Source organism: Solea senegalensis, linkage group LG3 (assembly GCF_019176455.1).
Source record: "Solea senegalensis isolate Sse05_10M linkage group LG3, IFAPA_SoseM_1, whole genome shotgun sequence".
Taxonomy (NCBI): Eukaryota; Metazoa; Chordata; class Actinopteri; order Pleuronectiformes; family Soleidae; genus Solea; species Solea senegalensis.
In genome coordinates, this window is record NC_058023.1 from 30684282 (window position 1) to 30709732 (window position 25451).

Genomic DNA, 25451 nt, shown 5'->3' on the forward strand with positions numbered 1-25451 from the left:
GTAACACATACTTATATTCCGCTATTAAAAATCATAGCATTATCCTTTAATTGTTCCATATTTTTATCGTACTGTTGTATCTAAACGGGAACTTACATGGACCATGAGAGGGAAGAAAAAGACAGATGCCATTTAATACTATGACGAAGTAGAGCACATGTAACCTTGGCGACAGCACATGCCGTGGTGACTACAGTAGCCTTAAAGCAGAGCAGTGAGGTTGACTCATTCTGAGTCGAGGCCTGTACGTTAGTTCTTGTTCTCGAGGTGGCAAGAACAGGACATTTCATGCTACACGAGAAACTAGAGTGCACAACTCCTGAGAAGTCAACATTTCCGCCTTAACCGTGCCCACTTCAAACTCTGGCCAGTCCTGGAAAAGTTGTTGGAAATAGTTCTGCCCAGGTGTGTCAAGAACAAGCTGCAGGAACTATAATGACGTCATTCTTTTCTAACATGACCTGGGAGAGAGAACCAATGTTTCTGTTCTTGCAAAGTATGTACAGGCCTTCAGATTTAGTATATAGTATATATTTGTACCTGAATTTTACACAGAAATTGATAAAATAATGACCTTGTAAGTCTGTAATAGAAACATGAACCAACCGAGCGTAGTGACATGTTGGTGTGATACCTTTTTGTTCATGTTCTCTCACCAGTGACTCAGTCTTCCTACACTTGATACCTGGTCATATTGTGATGTATTCAGCTGTGAATCGCTCACGAACTTTGGTCTTTTGTGCACATGCGTCTCAGTCCTGTACGTGATTTCTACAAGAAGAAAAATAAACGGCTAAGAATGTGTTCAGGGGCTCAGATGACACAAGCCTCAAGCCCTAGAGATGCTCTAGAAAGAACACAACAGAGGTGCCTGTATAGTACCTCCATAGTCTTGTGGAGCAGAGAAGGAGCAGTGGGGAAGGGGGAAAAAAAAGAATCCTGTGCCTTCAACACTGTTTCGTCATTGTGTGACCTGTTCTAAGTTTTCTGTCTTTCTCCTCCCATTCCTTGTTTTTCTACCTCCACTTCTCTCGCTCTCTCTCTTCTTTGTGTTATTTTGTCCATTTCTCTCCCCTGTCTTCTCATTACAAAGCTGTTTGGAGGCCCACTTTTGTTTTTGACACAGATTTCTCTTCACTTTTTCCCCAAATGGCAGGAGAAAAACAGGAAAGAGATGATTGGAGCAAAGTTGAAGAGCTAGTGGTATCAGCTGATGGTGTCATATTTGCGAAAATATCCGTGAGGGATAGAAAGAACCTTGCATTTTTGTGGACATAAAAAAAAATGGTCTAATTAATTTTATTTATGTCAAGGTACGTACTATTTCTCAGCCTAGGTAACTGGGACCATGTGTTTCCAGATATAAGTTGCGGCATCTGTTACTTCCTTCCCTCCACCCTCTGCATTATTATTCATTTTTCCCAGATGGTGTGTGCAGCATCTCTCTTGCACATCTAATTCTGACGTTTGTTTTGAGCACTCTGTGCTGTTTGTGTGGCTGTCTTCTGTTATACTTCAGCCCGCACTGTTTGACGTGGTTATTGCGTAGAGGTTAGTGGTGTTTGAGTGTGCTTTTCTTGCTCAAACTTTTCAAATTGCTCTCTCAGGTGTGAGCTTGGTTGATCTGGGCCTTTTTTTCCTGCTCACAATGACCCATTCATGTTCACTTTCAGTATATATATATATACAGTATAATGTCAGTTAGTCTCTAGAGCTTGTGTTCTGCTGGCCAAACATCCGTGTTTCATTTGAAGGACCAAATATCCATCACTGTGTCTAAACACACTTGCCCAAACTGAGTAAGATTGTCAGCAAGAGATTACACCCCAACTACCTTATCCCATGTGATAGAGCTCTGTTTCATGATACTTTGTTCCCAGCGGTGTGTCTGTACACCAAGCACAGGTGCAGGATGGCTGTAATCCCGTTTATTTGACACCACACAGATTAGATTAACTAGCACAGGCAGTTACTAGCGTAGTCAGCGTGGTCAGAATGTGTTGCAGTTGACGAACGAAAGTCGAGGGCAAATCATATTTGCCACTGAATCATCCTTCGCAGTCCAGCAACAGACCAGCTGCACAGCTCCTAAGTAGGCTTGAGTTGATTCAATCAGTTCCTCCTCTTCCTCTTGCTCTCGCGCACGTGCACACACACACACACACAGACCGCCACGTACCACACACCTCAATCCCCTGTCTCATTTGCTGATGTTCACTTGGCATTTATGTGATTGAGCGTGCAGCCTGGTAGAATTGGATTGCCAAAATTGAAGAATGATTATAGCGTGATTCATCCCGAGAGGTGTTTCTGTCTTGTGCCTTTTGACTGGGGTCAGATTGTCATTTCCTGTTCGGTGACCTCTGACTGAGAAAGATTCCTTCCAGCCCACAGTATCTTTATGATGTCTCATTGTGTCAAGAACACAGTTATTTTCCGTTTAATATCAGAAGGGCTGTTCTGCTCAGTTTCTTCTTTGTTTGTACATCTTGTTTATCAGATCCCCCCTCCCCGGCAGCATTGACCCTTCCACTTCCATGCCCACTGGTTACTACAATATAGCAGCATGAAGTACCTCTTCAGCAGCTCATCTCCACCACTTTTCCCACACTCAAAAATTCCAACCTCTGCCTAACAACTCACCAACCAACCAACCTCAACAACCGGGCACTGGCGTCGCGTTTTTGACAAGCCCACAGAAAAAAATGACAAAAAGCCGTGCTGAGAAATGCCTCTGTTGGCCCTTTCTTTCAACCCCTGCCCCCCCCTCTTCCCGATTCTCTCACTCTGTCAGCACAGGCAGAGTCTGGGAGGACAGAAATGGCTTTTTGAGTGACACAGGCTGGCTGCGCCATTTGCCGTGTCAACTGGTGAAAGAGGATAGAAAAGGAGGTGGAGACAAATGATGATGGCCTGGTCATGATTGTTCCATGCCCCGTCTAGCTTTCAGCCACCATCTTTCCTCCCAAGGTCATTGAAGTCCCAAGAATTATTGACACAACACCAGTAGGTGTTGGGGTTACCTATTTTTTTCCCCTCCCATTTGCATGATACATTTAGTCTCTTAGTTTTCAATTTTATTGAACACATTTGTAATTATTCTCTCCAGATTTCAAATCCTGTCCGTCTCTGTCCACATCTGTGCACAATTCCAAAGCGCCAACATTTTCCTTTTGTCAGAGAGAAAGACATCCAAATAGACCTCGGACGTAATTCACTTTCTGATGTTGTCAATCAGTGCACACTCTTCATTCTCCCATCCTTGACAAGAGTCCAGCTGGCTTGTGTCCAACCTTTTTTAATGTCCTCATCAGCAATAGCTGTCAGTGCACTGAAATGTCCATAAGGGAATCATGTAACCCCGCTGTTTTCCCTGCGAAGAGCTATCTATGGCAGAGACCTCTGGTTTTGCCGTTTGCAGCCGTGGAATTATAAATATTTAAAATTCCATTATGAAATCTTAAATCGACTCATAAAGCCGCGCAGCAAGTGGAGCGTGATTGAAGAAACGGCTGCCGATGTGTCGGATTTATTATGGACTTTCCCCTTTCATTTTTATTTGTTACCACTTGTTGGCTCCCTTTTATATGGGAATAGTAAATGGGATTATTCGTTCCGTGTTATTAATGACAGGCTTTTGCATCATGCTCAACAGTCCGATCAGTGTCGAGGCCTTTGGTGTGCTGTTGTTTCTTCGCCCAAAAAAATTTGCTGTCAATTGTGAATGGCCAGCACTTTTGTGCCTGTTCCACTCTGGCTTTTTTTTTTACTGTCAAATAATGAAAATATAAACCATACTGTATGTACACAACAACTCCTTTCAGAATCTAATGTTAAAAGCTCCAGTATTGCAAATGACAGCTGATAATGTAACACGACTAGAGCTGCAACGAACCATTATTTTCATAATCGATTAATCTGTCGATTATTTTCTCGATTAATCGTTTGGTCCATAAAATATCCGAAAACCTTATAAAATGTTGATCGATGTTAGTCAAACCTGGAAATGATGATTTTAATGATTTCTTTGTTATCCAGAGCAAAGAAATGAAGAAAATACTCACATTTATAAGCTTAAACAATTGGAAATTGTGTATTAATCATGAAAAAAGCTCAAACCGATTACTTCAAACCGATAAATAGTTGTCGATTTAAGTGATCTACAGTTTGGCGCTGTCCAGCTTGAGTTGTGTGTGGGACGTCTCTTCTTGTGACGGCACTCTGGCCAGTCAGCGGCCGGCAGTCTGAACAATCAGCTAGTGGAAATGCTAATTAAACCCGTGACATGGCGAGGCGAGTAGAACCGGTGGAAATACACCATTATAGTGTAGAATGTACTTTACTGACACATTTTTCTAAGCCATATAGTGGCACTTATTGTTAGTTAATTAGATGGTTCAGATGGTCTTAATGGACTTTTTTTCCTTTTTTTTCTATTGCTGTAAAAATTTAGTTGTTTCTAAATACTTGGCTTTTTTATATATAGATGTAGTAAAGGCTGAACATAGTAAATTCCTAAGTAGCAATTATACATATTTCTGCCACAGCTTCAACATCGAATGTGTTCATGTGTCATAAGCATAGGTCTTTGTTGATGCAGGGCGGATTAATAGACTTGATCAATGTCTAAAATATTTCCATTTGTAAATTAATAAATAAAATACAGCAAGTAATACATATAATATGTGTGCTATACTGGTCAACTGAACAGAATCCCAGTTCAACATACGGTCTCTTTGTCATGGGGTATAGAAAATGTGTTCTCGCACATCTAATTCTGTGTTCTTTTTCCATCGCTGTCCTTGTTGCTGCTGCTACTCCTCAGTGATTGCAAAATAATGGCCAGGGTTTATTGGTTTTGTACTCGCAGGTGCATGTATAAATAGACGCGCAGGATAGGAACGCTGTCATTCAGAGGTAATATGGCTTATTGCCCTCTCCAATCATTTTGACCACCCCCAAATGTGCTCAATGTGGCTTCACTGCTCCCCCCGCACCCACCACCCCAAGCTCTCGCTGCTTCAGGCATTGATTTGAAGATTTAGACCCTTACTTCCCATTGCTTTCTGACACACTGGAGCCTCAGGAAGTGGCGTGTCACAGTGCGCTAAGTGAAACAACATGAAACATGCTTCAATATCCAAGTGTTGCATTCGTTCCAACACGTGCTTAGGCTTTTGTTACCGAGGTTGATGACAAAAAAAAAAACTATTCATCTAAAGTAATAACTTTCACAGAGATATGACATTTGTTTTCAAGTCTTTCAATAACTCACAGCCCAGTTCAATTTATGTCTTCCCACCTGCACCCGAACACCAGCCAGTTACGGGGAATTATATGATATTAGTAATATTACAAATGTAGCTCAATATTCATCGACCGGCATGCCATGTCGCCCCTCTCTTAAATATGAGATGGATTGTAGTTATTGCTGTTATTGATTTTAATAACCAGGCTGTTAAACCCCAATGCTGAGCCTTGTTCTAGCTCAGCTACTTCTTGTGTTGTGTAAAGGCTCTGCTGTTCTTTCATGTGGGTTAGCAAAGGATCTATAAACGAATTTAACTACAAATTTAGCGTGATTAGCTTTGCAACTGTAGGTTTGCTGTATTTGCTGCTTCCCTTTTCCCCATCAAACCTTCTAAATAATAATAAGATACACTTAAAATATACATATAATTTTGATCATGGGATATGCAGAGTTATTGAGTTAATGTTCTCCGATTGGGTGACGTGCCATAATTTTCTAATCTCAGCTTCCGAAACGTTTCTAATCTTGGAACGTGAACATTTTCTAACGTTTTCTGATCTCTGAATGTGATTTCCAGGTTTGGTAAACACTGATTGGCATTTTTCAACATTTTATGGACAAAAATACTTGATTATAAGAGAAAATAATTGACTTAAAAAACAGTTCTAAAAAAAGAATTATTAGTCACAGACCTAGGAAAAATCAAACAAAACACTATCGATCAATTAGAACAGACGGAGAGACACTGACTGATGTAGAACTTTATCAGCCGTTACATCATCACAGGTCTTGCATTACTCAATGTTACTGACCCTTCCCTCTGTGCTGGGACTCGTCAACCCCCCCCCCACAGTGTCTAATTGTTGTATATGCTATGGCTTCAGGGGTAGAATGACGAAAAGTAAGATCACAAAGGTCAGTGAGCATCACGCAGGCCTGCAGGTTCCAACCAGAGCTTATTTCCGTTCACACGATTCAGCGTGACCTTGTTTACATGTCATGTTTTCGTAATTAAAAAAAAAAATCTAAGCTTCAATCTTGGGTTTGATGGTTATTTTAAGCACTGTAATGAATTTAATGGCTTTATGAACTGTCCGCAATTTTGTATAAAACGGCACAAGAAAATAAAGAGTTATTGCAGTTGTTTCAGATTACGTGTCATTTACAAGAAGATTAAATTTGCTAAGACGCATAAAACACCTTAACTTGCTTGGTGCAATAAGGGGTTGAAACCCCCAGCAGATCTTTCTGTAATTTATTGCTTCAGTTTAGTGGTGTACTGTAGGTTATTTAAAGAGGACGACTCTAGCCTCTGTCCTGATTGACTCACTATTGACCCCTTCTCTTTTTCTCTCTCTATCTTTGCTTCGACTCCAGTGTTTCTGTGAAGGCTTCATAAGTCTCTCAAAGCCCTTCTGTGAAATGTTTAACTCTTCACTTTATTCTTTTCCTCTGCGCTGGCAGTAACTCCAGACTATTGACTGTTGAGAAATGTGCTTCCTTTTTAACGCCTTTGTCTTATCATACAGAAAAATGGCAGTTCTTAAAACTTAAAGTACACAACGTATCATGACTCTTTACTGTGTACATGGCGTTCTTTGCATTACAAATAAAATCCCTTAAACTTGTCTGTGTTATATGGGCGATGTACGTTGTGAAATTTATCCCCTTGACTCGAATCTATTATGAAAACATAGAAAATTATTCTCAGATTGTCCTTAAAAGCCTCGGAAAGACGTCGTTTAGCTTTCTTCATATTAATAAAGTAAATTGGAGGAAAGCTGTCTTTAAATCACTAACAAAGGGTTACAAACACTGATGCATTGACGCTATAATGGTAACACTTTCCTTTTTTGTGTTCATTGGAGATCGCTTAATGGGCACTTTTTCAACATCTTAACGCTTATAAAGGAGCACTGCAGGGACAAACGGTGCAACTAAGTGTTTATTAGTTTCTGCTGTAGAATTTTTTCCCCCCAAACATCTCCCGGTGGAGAGAGTCAAACAGTCTGAGTTCCATTTTAAAGGTGAGAGATGTCAGTGTATAATAAAGAATTCTGAACGACTAGCAGGTAATAATGCCACATCTTTGTGTTTTTCCCCTTAGCATATCCAGATTATTTAGTTGGCTCTTGCCCCATTCTTCATTGCTTTCTTAAAGGAATACTTTAAGATTTGCATTTATCTTTGTATTACTAGGATAGTATTTTTGAAAAAGTGTGCTTCCCAACCTCCATTTCCCCTGAGAAGAGTTGCATGTCCAACAGTCTGAGTCTTGGTCCAAGCCTTGAAACTGCAATGCTAATTCCAGGCTTGTTAGGACCTGATTCCCAGAATGTAAATAGTGTCTGCCATCTTTGCCATCTTTACAGTTGCGCTAACAGTGGTGGGCACGTAACAAAGAAAAGAATGAAGATATTTCTCAACTCAGGGGAAACTGAGGTTGGGAAGCACAATGTTTCAAAAATACTAGCCCTATTGTAGTGATACAAAACTAAATGCAAATCGATGAAGTATTCCTTTAACTTTCCCCACAGGCTAAGCTATACTCTCACCTGTTATGTCAAAACATTGACGCAGGGCAAACATCAATTATCTATTGATGAAAGAAAAACCCATTAATGGGCACCAGGCAGGTTTAATGGTGGGGATCATGCTTGTTTGCCTGACCGTTAATGGCCATGACCATTCAAGAAGGGCTTTGACTTTTCCCCCCACCCTGCCACCGACAGACGGCAGCCTTCCACTGACAGTGATGCATGGGACCCCCTGAGTCACATTGATCACCCTGGGAGAGTCGACACAGACACAGGCACGCTCACAGCACACATTTGTGTACAGAGTGCTCGTCTTTGTAGCACCGCTGGCAGTGCCGTCCTTTGCTGACAAAACTGGTGCAAAACAAACAAACAAAAGTTGGCTCAATGCTTCCTTAAATAGAAGTGTGTTTTATTTATTTATTTTTTACAGAACTTGTTAAAGGCAAATTCTGGGATTTTTCGACCTGGGCTCCTGTGTCAGTGTGAATAGCACTTGCAAAACTTTTCATAATTGGTCCGGTAGATCGCCTTGGGGGCAGAGATGTTTCCATTGGGTTGTGATGCGTTCACTGATGCTCGTAAAATCCTTTTTCACCTTTACAGCGAGTGTGCAGGTTTGCGTATTGGCGGTCCACCAATATTTGGAGAAAGTCCCTGCCACTGTCCCTGCCCCGCCCCATCCTTAGAGACAGGATGATGTGTATGCATGCACTGTTGACGCCTGTTGCGTTCTACCGGACCAAATATGAAACTTTTTGTAAGCACTAATCGCATACACACCCAGAATTCCCCTTTAAGAATTCAAGATGTACCAGAACAGTTTGACATGCTGTTTTCTGCAGATTACACCAATAACTGTAGAAGCTGGATGACAAAAATGTGCCCGCCATTTCCACCACCGTCGTTAATTTTTCCGGATCCTTTCTGCATATTTGTAAACCCTCGCTTGGAAACAACACTACCTGGTTCTATCCCTCCCAGGCTCCACTTGATCAGCACGTGACAAATAGCTGTCTGTTCTGACCTTATGGTCTGAGAGTTAATGAACCAACCCAGTTTGGAATTGGTTGGTGCCACAGTTTTAGCCCTTGGCCTAGAGCTTAGCTGTACCACTAGCTTGCCAAGTAGGAACAGTCAATAACCAGCACCCACAGGCATCTACTGGCTTAGGTTACTCAACTCCATCCAACCCGTTCCTATTAAAAGGCCCACTTTGGCTTTCATGATAATATAGAGCATCTCTTGCTTGTAAATGTTGTGTGTGGCCATGGATAAAAGGGAATCCCATCGTTAAGTAAATATTAAAATGCCAGCCACACACTCTGCTTTCATTTTCATATTAAGAGGTTGCTTTTTGCATCTCATTTTGGCGTTCCTTCAGTTTGTACTTTTTGACACCGACATTGTGTCACAAATTGTTTTATTTCCTGCTTTGGTGACATTGCCGAAATCCAGCGACCTCTTTTACCCTCACTAACCTTTATTCTTATTTATTATGTTATGGTAATAAACAGTTTGTTGTCTTTTAACTCTGGCTGCATCTGCCCCCACCCCCCAATTTTTTTTTTTTTTTTAATTACAGGCCCCATTAACACGCTATTTACATCCTTTCCTGGGCTATGCCATTAAGGGATCAATAGCGGTTTGTTTAATTCATTCATTTATTCTTCTTTGTCTCTCCCTCATGCCCCCCCCCTTCCAACAGTGATCTATAACCATAGATTTATCCTGGAACCCACTGGCCTTTTCCTCTTTCGATTCGGACCACATGACATGGCAGCACATTTAGCCCTTTTATACCTAAACATCTGATATGAGGCTTTGACAGAGGAACCTGCCAAATAAAAAGGATCTATAGGTAGAGTTTAACTCTTCTTTATCAGTAAGGCGTCAGGATAACGCATGAAAACTGCCTGTTATGTAATCAGGTATCTATTTTATTGTGGGGATTTAGCATGTGTCCCTGCTTTCTTGCAGTACTGTGCTACTATCTTCCATTAACAGCGGTTTATGGACCTCAGTAATGGCTTTGCACAATTGATAATGGGCTGTGGGAAGATCTTTAGCGGGTGACATGCAAAAGCATGCGTAGTAGTTCCCTCTGGCTTTTGAGAGGGAGTGAGAGAGACAGAGTGTGTGTGTGTGTGTGTTTTTGTTTATTCTTAGTTTTTCCTTCTTTTTAACCAAATTATAGCACACTTGACTCCTGCTTAAACATTTCCACTGTGTTCGAATGTTTACTCCCTGCAGCTTGTCATTTTTCTCATCTCCCCTGTTAACAAGCAAAAATAAACTTGCACATTGAGTAAGTAATGTTGTCCACACCGTCGTCAGTGCCCTCACAAACCACTGACGGCAGCACAGAGATCTTGAACTCTGGAGTTTTGTGTCGGGACGTGCAGTTTCTGATTCACATATCGCTGTCAGGGGCTGTTTACAACTTTGTTTGCAGTAATAAGTGTATTTATTACCTCGTCTTGGTTGTTCCACACTCGTATGTCATCCTGGACACTTTGATTCAGTTTTCAAATCAGTTTTGATTAATTACATCCACCCAGAAGCAAGACCTTCACCAGTTATCGATTCCTGTTTGAGATCTGATCAGAGTTGGTTGTTTGTTTTGCTTGAGGTACACATGTTTCATTTAAAGGAACGCTGTGTGTCCGTGCAGAAAAATGATCCATGTAACGCAGCATGTGTGGCGAGAGAGAATGATGGACTGCTCATACATCCAAATGGACTTTTCATGCAAGACTGGCCTTAAAACAGTGATGCTGACCAGTCGATGCTCGGCTTTTTTCCACTGAAATCCACATGTCCCCATTTAAAGGACGAGCCGATCCTCTCCGTGTGACATTCATGGCTCTGAATCCAGTGTTTAGAGCCATTGATTTTCTTTAAGTGAATAGGGAAGGTTAGGAATATGAATTAAGGTGGAGAGATTATCTGATTACTCTCTCACTTTTTTTGTCTTCACACTTTGCACCACAAGCAAAGGAGGGCTTAGGATCACTCGTCGCTCAGAAGAGTTTTGATCTCTTTACCCCAATCACACACACACGACACACCTTCACTCTTCTCCAAGGCTCAGCTTGATAAGTCTTATGGCCCCGGCTCGCCACGGCACGACACAGTTTAGGTTGGTTTTCCACTACAAAAATAGCACCTACTCAACGGTTGAAACTGCCGTGACTTTGTTTTACACGCGACAAAATAGCTACGTTAAAATAGCTAAAAGTACCAGGTACTGTGCTTGTGGAAACGCAACGTGCAGAGGCGAGGAGAGTCGGTGGAAACACGCCATTATTCTGCTGGATGAGCAAAAGGCTGTAGATTTGTCTTTTCCCCTCGTTAATAACTTTTACTTCATCTCTGGCTCTGTCCGTCTGCTGCTGTTCGTTGTCTCAGACTCCAGTCTTAACACTCAAATACACACAAAGGTGCAGAATCTTGCAGAATACCTTAATGAGAATGAATGAAGACGTGCCAAAACGTCTCTGCCTGCCACTCTGTTTCCCCCCCGGTGTTCGCTGCTTACATCTGCACATTACAGAGCGCTTTTTGACGAGCACATACAAACACCACCTCACTATATGTACCCAGCAGCCGTGAGGTTCACACCAAACAAAAGCTTTTGTATGTTAAACTATCTTTTTTCGACCGCATCTGACAATTTGACTCCTGCAGACGTCAATAGTGATTTGAGTAATTGTAATGCGCAGTAAAACTCAGATTTTAGTCGTGGCAGAGTTGCTGTCTGCAATGATTGAAAGCACTGACTGACACATTAATTCCCCTTTGTCCGGTGCATTATGGATATAGCCTGCCTTTTCCGGGTGAGATAAACCACAGTACATACATGCAGTAATAAACGCTTGAGGCAATACTTGAAATGAGTTTCAGACCTGAGCGCCAGGTATTACCTTATGGGGTTTTAAACGACCTGGACAGAAAGTGAGCACACCCTGGTCATTGTAACCTTTGGCATTAATGCATTTGCTTTTTCACCCTCCAGGTTTTCAAAAAAATAGTTTTCTTTAGCTTTGGTGATAAACAGGAATTCCTGTTGCCTGGCAATTCTTCAAAATGCCAACCCCGCTGTGTTCTTTTATTGTCCTTGGTGCGGCTCTGACATGACGTGTCGCCTACCACTGTCTTTTGTAGTTTTTTTTTATCCCCCCAACCCCATTTCAAACAGTTAAGTGAATTAAATCTGCTGCAGTTTTAAAACATGCCCTCGGGCCAGGTTTCACTTCAGTGGCACCAAATGGCTTTGTCTTTTGTGCTTGTGAATTACTGCACATGCTTGCATGTACACACGTGTGGGGTTTGTGTGTGTGTGTGGGGATTTTTTTTTTTTGCCTTTTTTCCCCTCTTTTCCGTCCACTGTGTCGACACAATCCCAGCATTTATGAGATTACCAGAGCCCATTTGTGTTCCGGCGGGAGCCATCTTGGCTCGAAGGAGTCCTCCGCTGGGAACCATCTGGGCTCCACTCAAAGCAGTTTCCACAGTGCCTCGCCTGTCCTTGCCACATTGTGACCAAAACTATTTACTTAAAACGGAAGATCGAATATTCCATTTTTTGTCTATTCATAGATGTCTGATGTGTAGTTAGATCATGCTACTGAGCTCTGGCACCGGCACTGTCTGCGTGCTAGCTAAATGATGCTGCAGCAAACTAGCGATTCAGTGGTTACAATAATTGTTGAGTTGAATAAGTGAGCATCGTTTTCATCATAAATCTACCGAGTGTAATCATTCAGTCAAAAATGTCAAATGTTCAAAAACTAAGATGAAGTTCTCAATGTAAAAGCATGGAAAAGCTGACGTAGAACAACTTAGAAGACTCATTTTGGGCACAATCTTTCCAGATTTACCAAATGGATAAACCAATCCAAAAGCATAGTGTCAAGAAAGGGACATATATTATTACAGGGAACGACTGATCACTGGATAAATGAGCTGTGATCAGTCTAGGGCTGAAACAATTAGGGTTTGAGGCTTATTTAATGATTAAAACAAGATTTTTGATTGTTTTAGCTTCTTAAATGTGAATATTTGCTTAATTTCTTTGCTCCATATAAACAAAGAAATCATTATGGTTTGTGGACAAAACATTTGCAAACGTCGTCATTTCCAGGTTTGACAGACACTGATCGAACACGTTTTTCGACATTTTATGGACCAAACGATTAATCGATTAATCGAGTAAATAATGGACAGATTGTAGCTCTAGATCAGTCCATTATTGTGTGTTATTGATTGCAACAAATTGTACAAACACTGTAGTATTAGTCTGTGTCTTTGAGATAATCTTATTCTGCCAATGGACAAATTGGGCCTCTACACTTCTTTTTCTAAATGAATGTGTTAATTTCACAGATGACCTCTCTTCTTCATTAGCTTCTTTCTTTTCCCCACAATGAAATGCCAGTTTTCTTATTATTTAGCAATCAAGGTCATTGTTATCCATTGTTCATAAGTCACTTGCACCATATTTTTTGACTTAATGCTTGGTGTGATATTATCGCCACAAGGACAGCACTTACTACACACACACACGATTGGTTTTCTGCTGATTCACCAAATGTAGAATCTAATTATATCTTCTGCACACAGCTACTTACGGCCCTTTCATTGTAATGACCTTAGAAGTAATTTGTCAGTATACACAATTAAGCTAAATGTTTGTGCTTATGAAGTTACAATTATTACATCTGCTCGGGGCGTACAGGAAATTCCGCGTGTTGTGTATTTCACAGTTTGGTGCCCACATTTAGCCTGAATAATTGTTGCTTGTTGACTTTGATGCCGCTCGTCAATCAGGTCACGTTATGTAGGTCTAGTTCAGAGCGATTACTGACGTTCTGTGGTAGCCCTGTTTGTAGTTGTTACCTCTGTTGAAAAGAGCACAGAAGAAGTTGCACTATATAACTTGGTTTGAAGCTTTTTCATGGTTGAAACACGATAGTAGCACACGTCTGCTCATTTAATCATTTAGTCATTTAATCTCAGTTTTCATCCCTTAATGTGATGAAAACATGACGTGATTTGACTTGTCGGTACATCTGTAGTATTGTACTTCCCTCAAGGGATCTTGAAATAAGTGTGTTTTTGGTTTTTAAATCAGCAATAGTGAATTTTGAGTGGGTTATTTGCTGCTTTTGAACGACGATCACATCTTAGTGCCTTGTATTTGATATAGGGGGCCCTTAATCACTGTATTTTGAAGACATTAATATTTCTTAGAGTTACCGTTCCAAGTATAAGGCCATTGTTATAGTACTAATACAAGAATCCTTTTGTACAAAGTAAGCCAAATTTCCTGTCACACTTTGTAAAAACAGATTCTTGCTCGGAAGAAAATCAGCGACTGGAGTTTGTAATTTTTTTCTGTCGTGCTTTAATTTTTCAGAGTTTTTTTTTGAAGCAGTTTCAGTTTCGCATATCACTGCTTCAGTGGCAGTTGGCAACAGTTAAGTTGGATCTGTCAATTCTAGACACAATTCTAGCACTCGCCCGCTTAAGCTTGTGACATTTGGACGCGTGGAGGACCAGACGTGTTCCAGTGACCTATGCTGCCGCACTTAAAGACAAAGGGAGATAAAAAAAAGAAGGGGGGATGAGTATCTGAGATGGTGGAGATGAAGAGAAAGGAGATTATAGTGAACTTGGTTGGTATCAAGGTCTTGATCTGTGTTGGCTCTGTCCTTCTGTCCTTGCTGCTTGTTGTCTCTATGGATACTTTTTATACGTTAAAGATGAGTATAGTAACATATGTATATGTATATATATATATATATGTATATATATATATATATATATATATATATGTGTATATATGTATATGTGTTTATATATGTGTATATATGTATATATGTATATATATATATATATGTGTATATATATATGTGTATATATGTGTATATATATATATATATATATTGTTATTTAACCAAATAGAAACTGCGTCCAGAAAGTGTAATTATACATGCCGTCAGACTTTTGGAGCTGTGTCACAACTACAGTTCATGTGCACAGATTGTCAAATTTGTGTCCTTAATAATAGAGCAGATTATTCATTGTTAATAAAAGCTTTCAACTTTCGCCGAGAACAAGGCAGAGCAGTTTACAAACTTAATCTCCCTCAGATTTCCCTTGTGGCTACGGGGCTAAGCAGCCAGAGTCTTAATCGCTTGACTTCTCCCTATCTCTTCAACACACCTGCCCTCTCAATTTCTCGCTGACTGCAGCGTTAGAGTAGGATAAAATCAATTGATTTTTTTCCCCTTCTTTCTTTCCCCTGGTCGTCCATCACTTATGAAACAAAATGCAATGAATAGATAATTAGCCTGAATAGGCAGAATTTGGTTACAGTCCATCGTGGGCAATATTGTTAGATTTTTTTTTTCATCCTCCTTTGTCAGCACAGTTGGCTTTTTCAGTGCCCTCATTTGTTAACTTTTAAGAAAATTGTAACTTAGCTGTCACTAATTGCAAATGGCTTAAATTACAAAAAAAGTATATGACAATATTTAGAGTCTTAATTAGTTTGAAGTGCATACCCAATGCATTTTAAAGCGTACTGTTTTTTGCAGACACTAGTTTATTTACAATGGCGCCTTATTGACGACGTCAGCGATACTGCTGGGTGTTCATGTCGCCATCTGTATCTGCAGCGACATTAAAGGAAATGTATATAGAAAGGGATTAAACAGGATGTCAGTGTGTGCCACCTTATCAACCGAGAGCTCACAGGAATCGATTGATGTCTGTTTAAGAACAGTGGTGGATTATCAGAGGACTCCATTCACTGCACCCCTGTTAAAGAATCCAAAGCCCAATCTTGGATTCAGAACAATAACCAGGCCTTCTTTTCTTCTTCTCCTCTATTCTTCTGTTCCAGGTGGAAGTTGAAGTGGAAAGCATGGACAAAGCAGGGAACTTCATTGGCTGGCTGCACATTGAGGGTTTGAACCTGTCTGTGGCGCTGGTGGAAAACGCTCTCTCCAAGGTCCACTTCACAGCGGAGCGCAGCGCCTACTACAAAACCCTGGTCTCAGCAGAGGAGGGATGCCGGCAGAGGAAAGAAAAGGTAGGGTCCCCATGAATGATGCTTACAAAGAGTTTCGCCAACTGTAAGAGGATTATTCCCAACTGACAAAAGAGGGCACTTTGAAGGGGTCATTAAAAACTAGCATGGGATCTCAATGAAACTAGTTGTGTGCATTTAAACAAATGTCTGTTTGGTTCAAACCACTGTCAAGTAAGTTGACACAATGCTAATTAATCATATTAGCTGCGCACATCACACTCGGCAGCTTAGTGAAGTGAGATTGTAAAAAATGATATTGTTCAAAAAACAACCATTAAGCAGTTTGACAGGATAAATTCTTCTTGCCTCCACTTGCCCTTGTGCTGCTGCTATATACACAAACACCTCCTCAACCAGGTCTGATAGTATTGGATACAGCAAATGTGTCATTGAAACCATTAGGCTGGCTCACCTCATCAGGATTAAAGGTTTGGCTGATGGTACATTCCGTCCGATTTAAGCCACTTGATCAGCCTTCTCTAACACCGTCAACATTGGTACCTCTTAAGTTCATTATTAGAGGTGTTAGGAAATAATTAAAAAAGCTGTTTGATCTGATAACGGAGTACTCAAAGATATTCTTTCATAAGTCGACGTCCAGATGATTCTTTTGGAAACACTCAACTCTTTTCTCAACAGCAACTTTATTATTCACACGTTGTCCTTGTGAAAGACGAAGCCCACCCCCCCTTAACAGCTTGGCAGTCAATGAGGACAGGTGGAGCCATGACCTTTCCATTAGTAAAGAAATAACATGTTCATTAATAAAGATATAAAAATAGAACCGTTCCCTTTGGAAGTTCCAGCGCGATGCCCCTTGTGATGACGAGACATGACACCAAGTTAAATAGTTTTTAGTTAGTACTTGTAGTTAAAGCTGCGTTATTGTGAAAAGGCTCTATCTGGGTCAGTGGAAAGCCACATATCTGCAGCTATCACTGAAGCTTTTGTTCCTCAATGGGAATCATTTGATGGATGGCGGCTTCTCTCACACTGATCCTGATCTTGCCCTGTATTTTTATTAAGGCTCCACTACTCAACCCCTGCCAGATGCATGAAGCACTCGGCCAGCTGTCACCATTGTCCTCTTTCTCTCCATCTTTGTTGTTTCTTTCACCCTCTCCCCTTCACTGGAACTCTCTCTCCTTCAGTCACTCCTACATATTTGAGTCCTTAAGGAGTCACAGATGCCTCATCTCCGCGTATAAAAGTGATGTATTGCTGGAGTAAAGAAGCAACTGTGTTTTTTTCCCCCCTTCTCTGAATCTATCATCTTCAGAGTCAGGATGTTCCCACTCATCTTTCTTGCTTGTCTGTCTTTTGCCACCCTTTTTGTTTTAGAGATACTCTCCATCTATGTCTCAAAATTGTGATAGAGAGAGAGCTGGAGATTTTGCAGAAGTGGTGCGCAGGTGAACCTTTTGTCGGGAACAATTCTGCCAGCAATGTGAGCACACAGACCCTGCCATGTCAAATTAAACTCCAGCAAGATGCCACATTCCCTGACACTTTTGATTTCACCACCAGCTTCCAACCCTCTTTGCAGTGTTGAGACTGACTTTCACCTTGAGGTTTTGACTTGAGCTAACCTGAGTGCAGTTGGGGATGAAAAGAAAGACGGACGACAATGATAATGTTAGTTTGCCACATGCACCGCTTTATAAATCAACACAGGCCTGATTTGATTGCATGTGTGGATGTGTGGCTCGGTCCGTGTGCATTGATGAGAACCTCTGCAAATTGAAGGCAGATGATGTGGGACTTGCTGTGCTAATTAACCCATAGAGACCATCTCGAGAAAAGCTGATAGCTTGGCTTTTTTTCCTCCCGTCTTTCCTTTTTGAAGTCGTAGCTTGTCTTGGTCTGTGTGTAGGCTGAGGCTAGGTAGGGCAGATTGCATCTCCCCCTCCATCTCCCTCCCCTCTCTTCTCTCTTCCTTTTTCTCAGTGCCCTCGCCGTACTGTCCCCATGGCTATGGATATGAAAGACATCAGTGGCTCTGCTGTGTCAGGCCTCACTACAGGAAAACAATGTAGTAATGAACTAAGCTCATAGGACGCGGTCATTAAAGACAACTCTGCGTTGGTGGTCCACCAGGGACCCGGGGACAACAAGGCTGGTTGGGGGCTTGCTGGAGTAGTATCCTGAACCAAAACTGCTTAGTTCGAGTGACTTGAGTGAATATTTTGCTACAATGAGGCCAATGGGACAAAGTGATTGTGTTCTAAATGGAGCTTTCCAAAGGGCTTAGAAAAGAGCCTTTTCTAGAGCTCAGCATATTTTGATCTTGTGTATCAGCATCTCTTGAAACTTTCCTCGCAGCAAATCTAATTCTCTACACACAGAAGACTCGAGATGTTGGCTTGAGCTTATTCCTAATTCTGCTTGCCATTGTGTTTATTTATGGCTAAGCTTTTGTTTACATAAATCCCTCTAAAGCGTGTCGCCCTGTCCAGAAACCGTTGTCATGTTTTCAATGTTAAACATTTGCTCGCTTCAGCTTGAACACAGACAAGGGACACTGTATCAACTTATTTTGCCTTGTCTTAACACCACGTCTGTTGTTGCCAAGCAATGCTCATGCCCTCTTAAATCTCCTGCAACATATTCTTGTGAATATTTGGATCCTCCTCGGGGTAGAGAAACTAATTCTTGCTTACCAGGCATCTCCGTAAACAAGAGTTGTTGCAAAAACAGTGCAGTCTGTCACGGTAATATGAGACAGCTCATTGCAGCTATTCATATGATGCTCCAGTATTCCCATGCTTCAGATGAGAGAAATAAATTTGACAAGATAGCAGCAGTTTGTTTCAAAGTGGATTGGGAGCAGAGATTTTGACTGGAGAGACATTGGCTGCATCTCTCAGTGAAGTTCCCTGAAGCCCAAGTGGTGTGATTTGTCAATATTTGAGCGAGGCTCAAGGGATTTTCCCCCAACTCAAAAACAAAGCATTAAATAAAATACTTTGAAAATGAAGAGTTGGGCCAATGGAACGGAAATATATGTGCACATGTTTCTTTACAAGTCGGCTTCCAAAAAACACACTCTCCAGAACTGAGTGCTATTTGATTATGTTTTTATAATAAAGTCAGACATGAGTCGGTTTAAAAAAACAACAACAGAAGAAACAAGCAAAAACTAAACAGCAGCTTAGTTGTGTCAAGAGGAAAGAAACATACTAGTAATTGTTGTGGGGTTAATTCTGAAGAGGTAATTCACCAGTCGGCCCTCAATAATAAACAGAGTGCTTTCTGTTGAGCAAGTTCGTTTTCTTCTCTTGCTGTGATTACCCAACCTTGAAGGAGATTAATGCACTCCAATGGGTCTTTGAGTGGAGACAGGAAGATGGAAAATAGGGGAAGTAGAGAAAGAAAGAACAAAAGATGATATGACAGTCCGTGTTAAAGATATTTCATGTCACGGGACTCCTTTCATCATTTCCCGCCCCTTTCCTTCAATTCCGCTCAGCCCTCTTCACAGAGCGGTCTTTATTTTAATCTCTTCCTGCATCCGTATGCTCACTGTCTTCACTTGTTCCTCCTCTATTTTCTTTCATCCTCCTTCAACTAATCATCTGGGAATCCTTTCTTATTAACTGGATTAATCTCTTGTCAAATGCCCTGTGTCGTAGTTTAATCTGCTGTGTGTTTTTTGAATGGTCTGTGGTCACCGTGAGCAGGACACCTACATCACTTCTTTAGAAAGAGAAAGCATCGGATCCCCTTGAAGCGTAAATTCAGAATCCGGTGCTGCCTTTCCTCATACTTGACCTGTCAATCAACACCATTCGTCAAAGCACTTGAAGCACAATCATTTTGACATTGAGCTTGTTGACATGTCCTTGGCAGAGTCTGATTGAAGTACATAATCTTGTTTCAGCGTTCTCTTTTTTTGGGATTGGAAACCAGAGTTGCAAGTCCAGCCGATACAATTGTTCTTTCACAATGTGCATTATTATGTGACTCAGACCGACTGTTTTTGTACCAGGAAGCAAATCATAGCACTTTGATTGCCGTGGCAGACTGACTAGCATTGTAAGCATGTCCTGCTGTAATGGCACATTGTACTATCCGGCTACCTCCGGGTCATGCTCCTCAAGTGGCTTGAGGACAACAATTTGGCAGTCCCACACCCCCCACCCTCTTTATCTGTGATTTCTTACTGTTTTTCAAAGTTTGCAAAAAAGCTCCATCTCCCCATCCACCCATCAAATCTGTGCTTTCTCAGCAGTCGGCACATCACACACCTGGCTAAACAGGAACATGCTGTGGATGAATCAAGGTAATTGGGCTTTTAGCGAAGCTAATAGGCTTGTGCTGGAGTAAGTTAACCCCTGGTTCTTTCTCAAGGCGTAGCTATGGGTAGCATTTTGTTCCGTTGCCATTTTAGGATTTCTATGACTATCTACATGGTGTTGTATGTTTCATTCAGTAAATGTAGAGTCAACAAGAAACATGATTTATTGAATGAGGAACCGATTTCTGTTGTGCGTCTGCTGTAGCTAGGGCTGCAACGAATAGTCGATTCCTAAATGAATTGTCAAATATTATGACAATTGATTCATTGGTTTGTTGCAGCCCAACGTGTAGCATGTTGAGTCCCAGTCTTCTGTGGTCTCTGTACAGTTACTTACGAGCAGCCTTGCTTGGTTTCCATGGGTGAAGGTCTATTTTCTATTAATATCATGCTCAGTGCTTCCTTAAGCCCTGAAGCCATTGCAATGCTTTCAGGGTTGCAATCTTTTTCTTCTTCTTCTTTCCCTCCCCCATTATTCTTGGCCTCCTCGTGGTGAAATAACCTGTGGCAGTTATCAGACAGTATCACACAAAACTGCCAGGGATTAATGTTAAAGTAGCTCATCTATGCATGCTTCGAGTGAAGTGAATTTAACACTGTATGCGTGTCCAATTCTTTTCTTTTTAGACAAACCCAATTGTTGGTTTTAGTTTGTGCCTGAATAATTCTGGGGAACCAGAACCATTGGGCACCATTTGCATTTGAGTCGGTATGTCGCAGTTAAAGGGACCTGTAACTTATGCTGTGTTTCCACCGGCTCGTCTCGGCACGGCGCGGTTATTTTGTGTTCCCACTAACGTAGTACCGCTGGCGAGGTTCCAAGCGAGCTGAGGCGGTACTATGCGTGACGTCACAGGAAGAGACGTCCGACACGAGAATCAAGCCGAGCGATGCCTACAAACGTGGTTTTAATCTCCAATTACCAGGGAAATGTCTAAAATCTCAATATTTAACAGAGGAGTCTGGTGTATTTAGCAACAGCACTGCTGATCACTGTATTTCAGTCCAGTGACTGTGTCAGATGGAGTCTGTGCTACGATCACGGAGGAAGTAGTGAACGAATAGTTTTAATGAACTGATTCTAATGATTCAGTTACTAGTCTCGAGTTACTCGTTTGTGTGTCCTGTGTTAAACAAAGTCACGGCAGTTTCATGCAGCCGTGCAGTGATGACTCCGCCCACGTTGAGCAGGCACTCTATTTTGTAGTGGATAACCAACGTAAACTGTGCCGTGGCGAGGCGAGCTGGGTGGACAAGGGCCATTAGCAATGGTTGTCAACAGTACCTGCAGGTGTTGACTTGTGCAACCACAGTGGTGACAGCTTTTAGCTCACCGTTGCACTTACTCATTGTGTACTCGAGTCTCTTCCTCTGCATCTTTTTCTGCTGCTTTCAGCTACAGGATAAATCACTGCCACCCACTGATCTTGCATCACCAAATATTTGCTCTCACATACTGAAATTTGTCAGTGTGCACTGATCCTCTATAGTGCGGACATTATTCCGTCAGTCCCCTGTAGTTTTAAATTTGTACTCGATGCGTAATGACATATTAGAGAGGAAGCATTATTTAGTATCATCCACTGTATCCTCGCGGCTTTGGTTTGGTTCGGTTCTCGGCGTCGCGGGAGCAACGCACAGCTTGTTTGCATTTTCTCAATTGCTTTTTGGAACAGTTTCAGAGCAGTTTGTTGGGAGGCTTTGTGTGGAGCAGCTCTAAATAAAAGGGAAAAGGCACTTTGTCTCATTATTCAGTGCCAAGTCCAGCACACTCTCTCATCTTAATTTAGTAAAATATGGACCTCTGCCAACACTGGTTTTGAGTTTGGCTCTCCTTTTTGGTCAGTTCCAGTTTTTCCTTGAGTGAAGCGGCCTGTAATTATAGACTTTAAACAGTCACATACTTCCCTTAATTATTGTGACTAAATGAATAAGGGCTGCTCACACAAGGACTGCAGCTACTGATTATTTTCATAATCAGTTCATCTGTTGATTATCTTAACGATGAAACAAAAAAGAGAATATATTGATTGTTTTTTTCTCTTTTTATGTCCGCAAATTAAAATTAATTCAGTTTTATTTATTTTTGTTCCACGTAGCAAAGAAATCAGAAAACATTCAAAATTAGGAAGCTGAAGAAGCGGAGGGCTTGTTTTTAATTTTTAATCTATTTTGCTCTGATATTTAGGGCTGCAACATTCGAAAGGTATTCAGTTTTTGTACCTATAAATTCCTGGGTTGAACAATATCTTTTGTGTGTCTTTTAATGTTAAATCTTCCTGTCCAGTAAACCTGGTTGCTTTACCTGACCGTTTTAAAAGAATATGTAATAATGTGTGTGTGTGCGCAAGCAAACGTCCTTTCAAATCCAAGGAAAGTAATGGGGTGAATGAAACTGTGCCGGTCGCAGCATTTTTCCTCTGCCGTTTTAAAGATGGAGCATCAGGCGAACGATTATGTCAGCGGTGATTTGCATTATTTTTTGCCCCCTGGGAGATGAACGGCTAAGACCGTGCCAAAAGTCACAGTACATCACCTCACCCGTTGCCATATCAATGCTAGTCTTGCTTGTGTTCTGCATATATCATCCACAGTATTACATAGTGCCGCACAATCAGCAATCGCGACTAAAATTAGCACTGGTGTTTTTGGCTCTTTGGAACACAATGTTGTAACTGTGAGTAGGACATCACAGTTGACTCATGCTTGCAGCAGTCCTCTCTCTGCCCACTGAGGCCAAATCAGCCTTGTTTTTCTTTCTTTTTCTTCTTCTTCACAATTTACCACCACTACCACTACTGATGATGATAATAATCTGATTCATCTGATGATGAAATAACATAATAAACCAGAACCTAGCACTGTGCAATCTCTCTGCAGCACACGCCAACAGATATTCTTAGAAAAAATATCAGTTGCAGTCTAATGAATGTGCCTGGAGCACCTGAACTGTTTTTGCTCCACTGCGATGCCACAGCAGGATTATTAGCTTGCATCGGTTTCATAAAGTACAGCACAAGAGATCGGCATTATAAATTCATAATAAATATAAAATCGTAATCGTAGTTGTTAATTGGAAGTAAAATCCTATGCTAGTATATTTAAAGCTGCTCAAAGATGGGAGCTTCCGTTGAGCAGTATATGCAAAGGGTTTATTCATTGACTCGGAGATTTTTATTTTAGAGCAATTATACGCTGTTAAGTTTCTGCCAATAAACCCTTGTAAACAGTACGTGACAGAGCTTTAAGAACGAATGTGACTTAAAGGAGACTTTATTAGTGCCGAGCAATGGCGCCACAATAAAACTCCAGTTGATGGCACGTCACCTTTTAAGGTGAGTGGCACAGGAGACCCCTGTCCCACGCTGAAATAAACATATTCACCGAGAGACTGCTTGGGCCCTTTGCCAGAATGTCTCAATACACGAGCAGGATAATGGTTGCAGGGTTTGTTGGCAAGAGAGGACTCACAGCAGGCTCACAGCAAGGAGACTTTATTGCCTGCAGGTGGCCACAATGGGAGAGGTGACCCGTGTTAAGACCTCACATCTCTGGGAAAAGATGGAGAGGATCACACGGTCCAGTATAGAGCACACACTCTTGTGTGTCCGTGTCGCATTTCCGTCCTGTTTGTTTACTACCCATAGTGTGTGTGTGTGTGTGTGTCTTCTCCTGCCGTCGTCTTTCCTCTGAGCATGTGTGCACAAATGAACCACCGACCCCACAAAAGCAAAGAGCTGATGTAGGCTTTTTCATATGGCTGAAAGATTACATAATATGATTCTCAGTGCAGCGTGTACACATCTACACGCACACATGCACGCACACACACAAACTTGCTTGCAGATGGAGGGAGGCGCCACATGTGCGCACACCATACTCTCACCGTCTCTTTCCTGCTTACTCAAACACACTCTGAGCATGTGCACTCCAAGAGTGCAGCCTCAGACACAGACATGCGTGGTGCTCTCTGGGGACACTCTTCCCCCTGTAGACGGCAAGCTGGACCCTCAATGTCCCGAGGCAGGAAGACGGGGGGAAAAGAGATCATTGGACCCAGCGATGTGTGTTTTATTTACACCCCAGCTCCCAGTTTCCTCTCGGTCTGTCTTCATCCTCCCTTTCCCCCCCCAGTTCCAAGCTGCAAATTTAGCAGTCTGTCTGCTCCATTTGCACTCTTATGAATACACACACACACACACAAACACTCCCTTCTATCTTTATCTTCATCTTTAATCAGACCAGGACTGCCGCGTCGGTGTCATGTGGGAGGCGTTCATCAGCAGAGTGACACGTGCAAAACATGTTTTGATGAGCAAGAAACTTAGAAAACCGCTCGTCGAAGCGAGTCTCGTCTCAGCAGTCTCGTCTTCTTGCGCGCTGAATTATACATTTACATGAGTTGCAAGATCGCAACTTGCTGACTTTGAAAATGTCCTCTGAAAAATGCATCCAGCCACAAGGACACAAGGACAATCCCAAGGAGCTGGTCACACTCACAGTCGTGAAACCTTCTACTTGATGAAGCATATAAACAGGAAGTCGGCCTTTTTCTTCAGTGCGGCATTTTCTGTCAGCATGAACTGTGTGTTCATTTGTCTATGTGCCACTCCTTTATTGTTACATATATGATCCTGCATGTGTGTTTGTACGTGCTCCGTCTTCTCCAGTCATGCACAGGATTCTTGTAGGCTCTTAGCAGAGGTCCACAGGGGCAGGTTTGCGGCTGCCTCTGGTTCATCAGTGCAGAAATAACTCAGTCAGTCCCTCCGCCTCACCTCCCGCACCCCCATCTCTGCTCCTGGTATGAAGGGCTGAGGGCTGAAAAGAGTGAGAGGAGGTGAAACGTTGGCAGAGTAAATAATGTGATATGACATTGTATGTTGCAATATGGCTGATGAACACATGCCACCCTCGATAGAAAAACACAAACCCTCAGGTCTGTCATGCCTGTGTTTCTTCATCCCTCTCTTCTTCTTTCATCTTGAGGCTTTCCCTCCTTGTTTTTCTCTCTCTCTCTCCTCCTCCTCCTCCTCCTCCTCATTCTCTGCCCCAATTTTTCCCCAATCTCTGCTGATGAAAGTGAGTGTGAAGGACATGCACTCACAGGAGTTTGGCTGGCAGAGTATTTGTTCTCTAATTTGGACGCTGTAAGGAGACACTTTCCCACTTGGTTTGCTGAGGACGGAGTGGTGGTGGTGGCTGTGTCCTTTTTACCTTTGCTAAAACGCGTATACAAAAAACAGGCTGTAAAACTTCTGGATC

General features: G+C 41.8%; 1 protein-coding gene across 2 annotated transcripts in view; it reads left to right on the forward strand.

Moving 5' to 3' along the window:
• The window catches only part of snd1 (staphylococcal nuclease and tudor domain containing 1), a 166751-nt gene that overhangs the window by 89663 nt on the left and 51637 nt on the right, over positions 1-25451 (forward strand). For both annotated transcript variants that reach the window (XM_044022843.1, XM_044022842.1), the window contains exon 17: positions 15701-15889. In XM_044022843.1, the coding sequence (XP_043878778.1) occupies positions 15701-15889 (189 nt within the window). The remainder of the gene's footprint in view (positions 1-15700; positions 15890-25451) is intronic.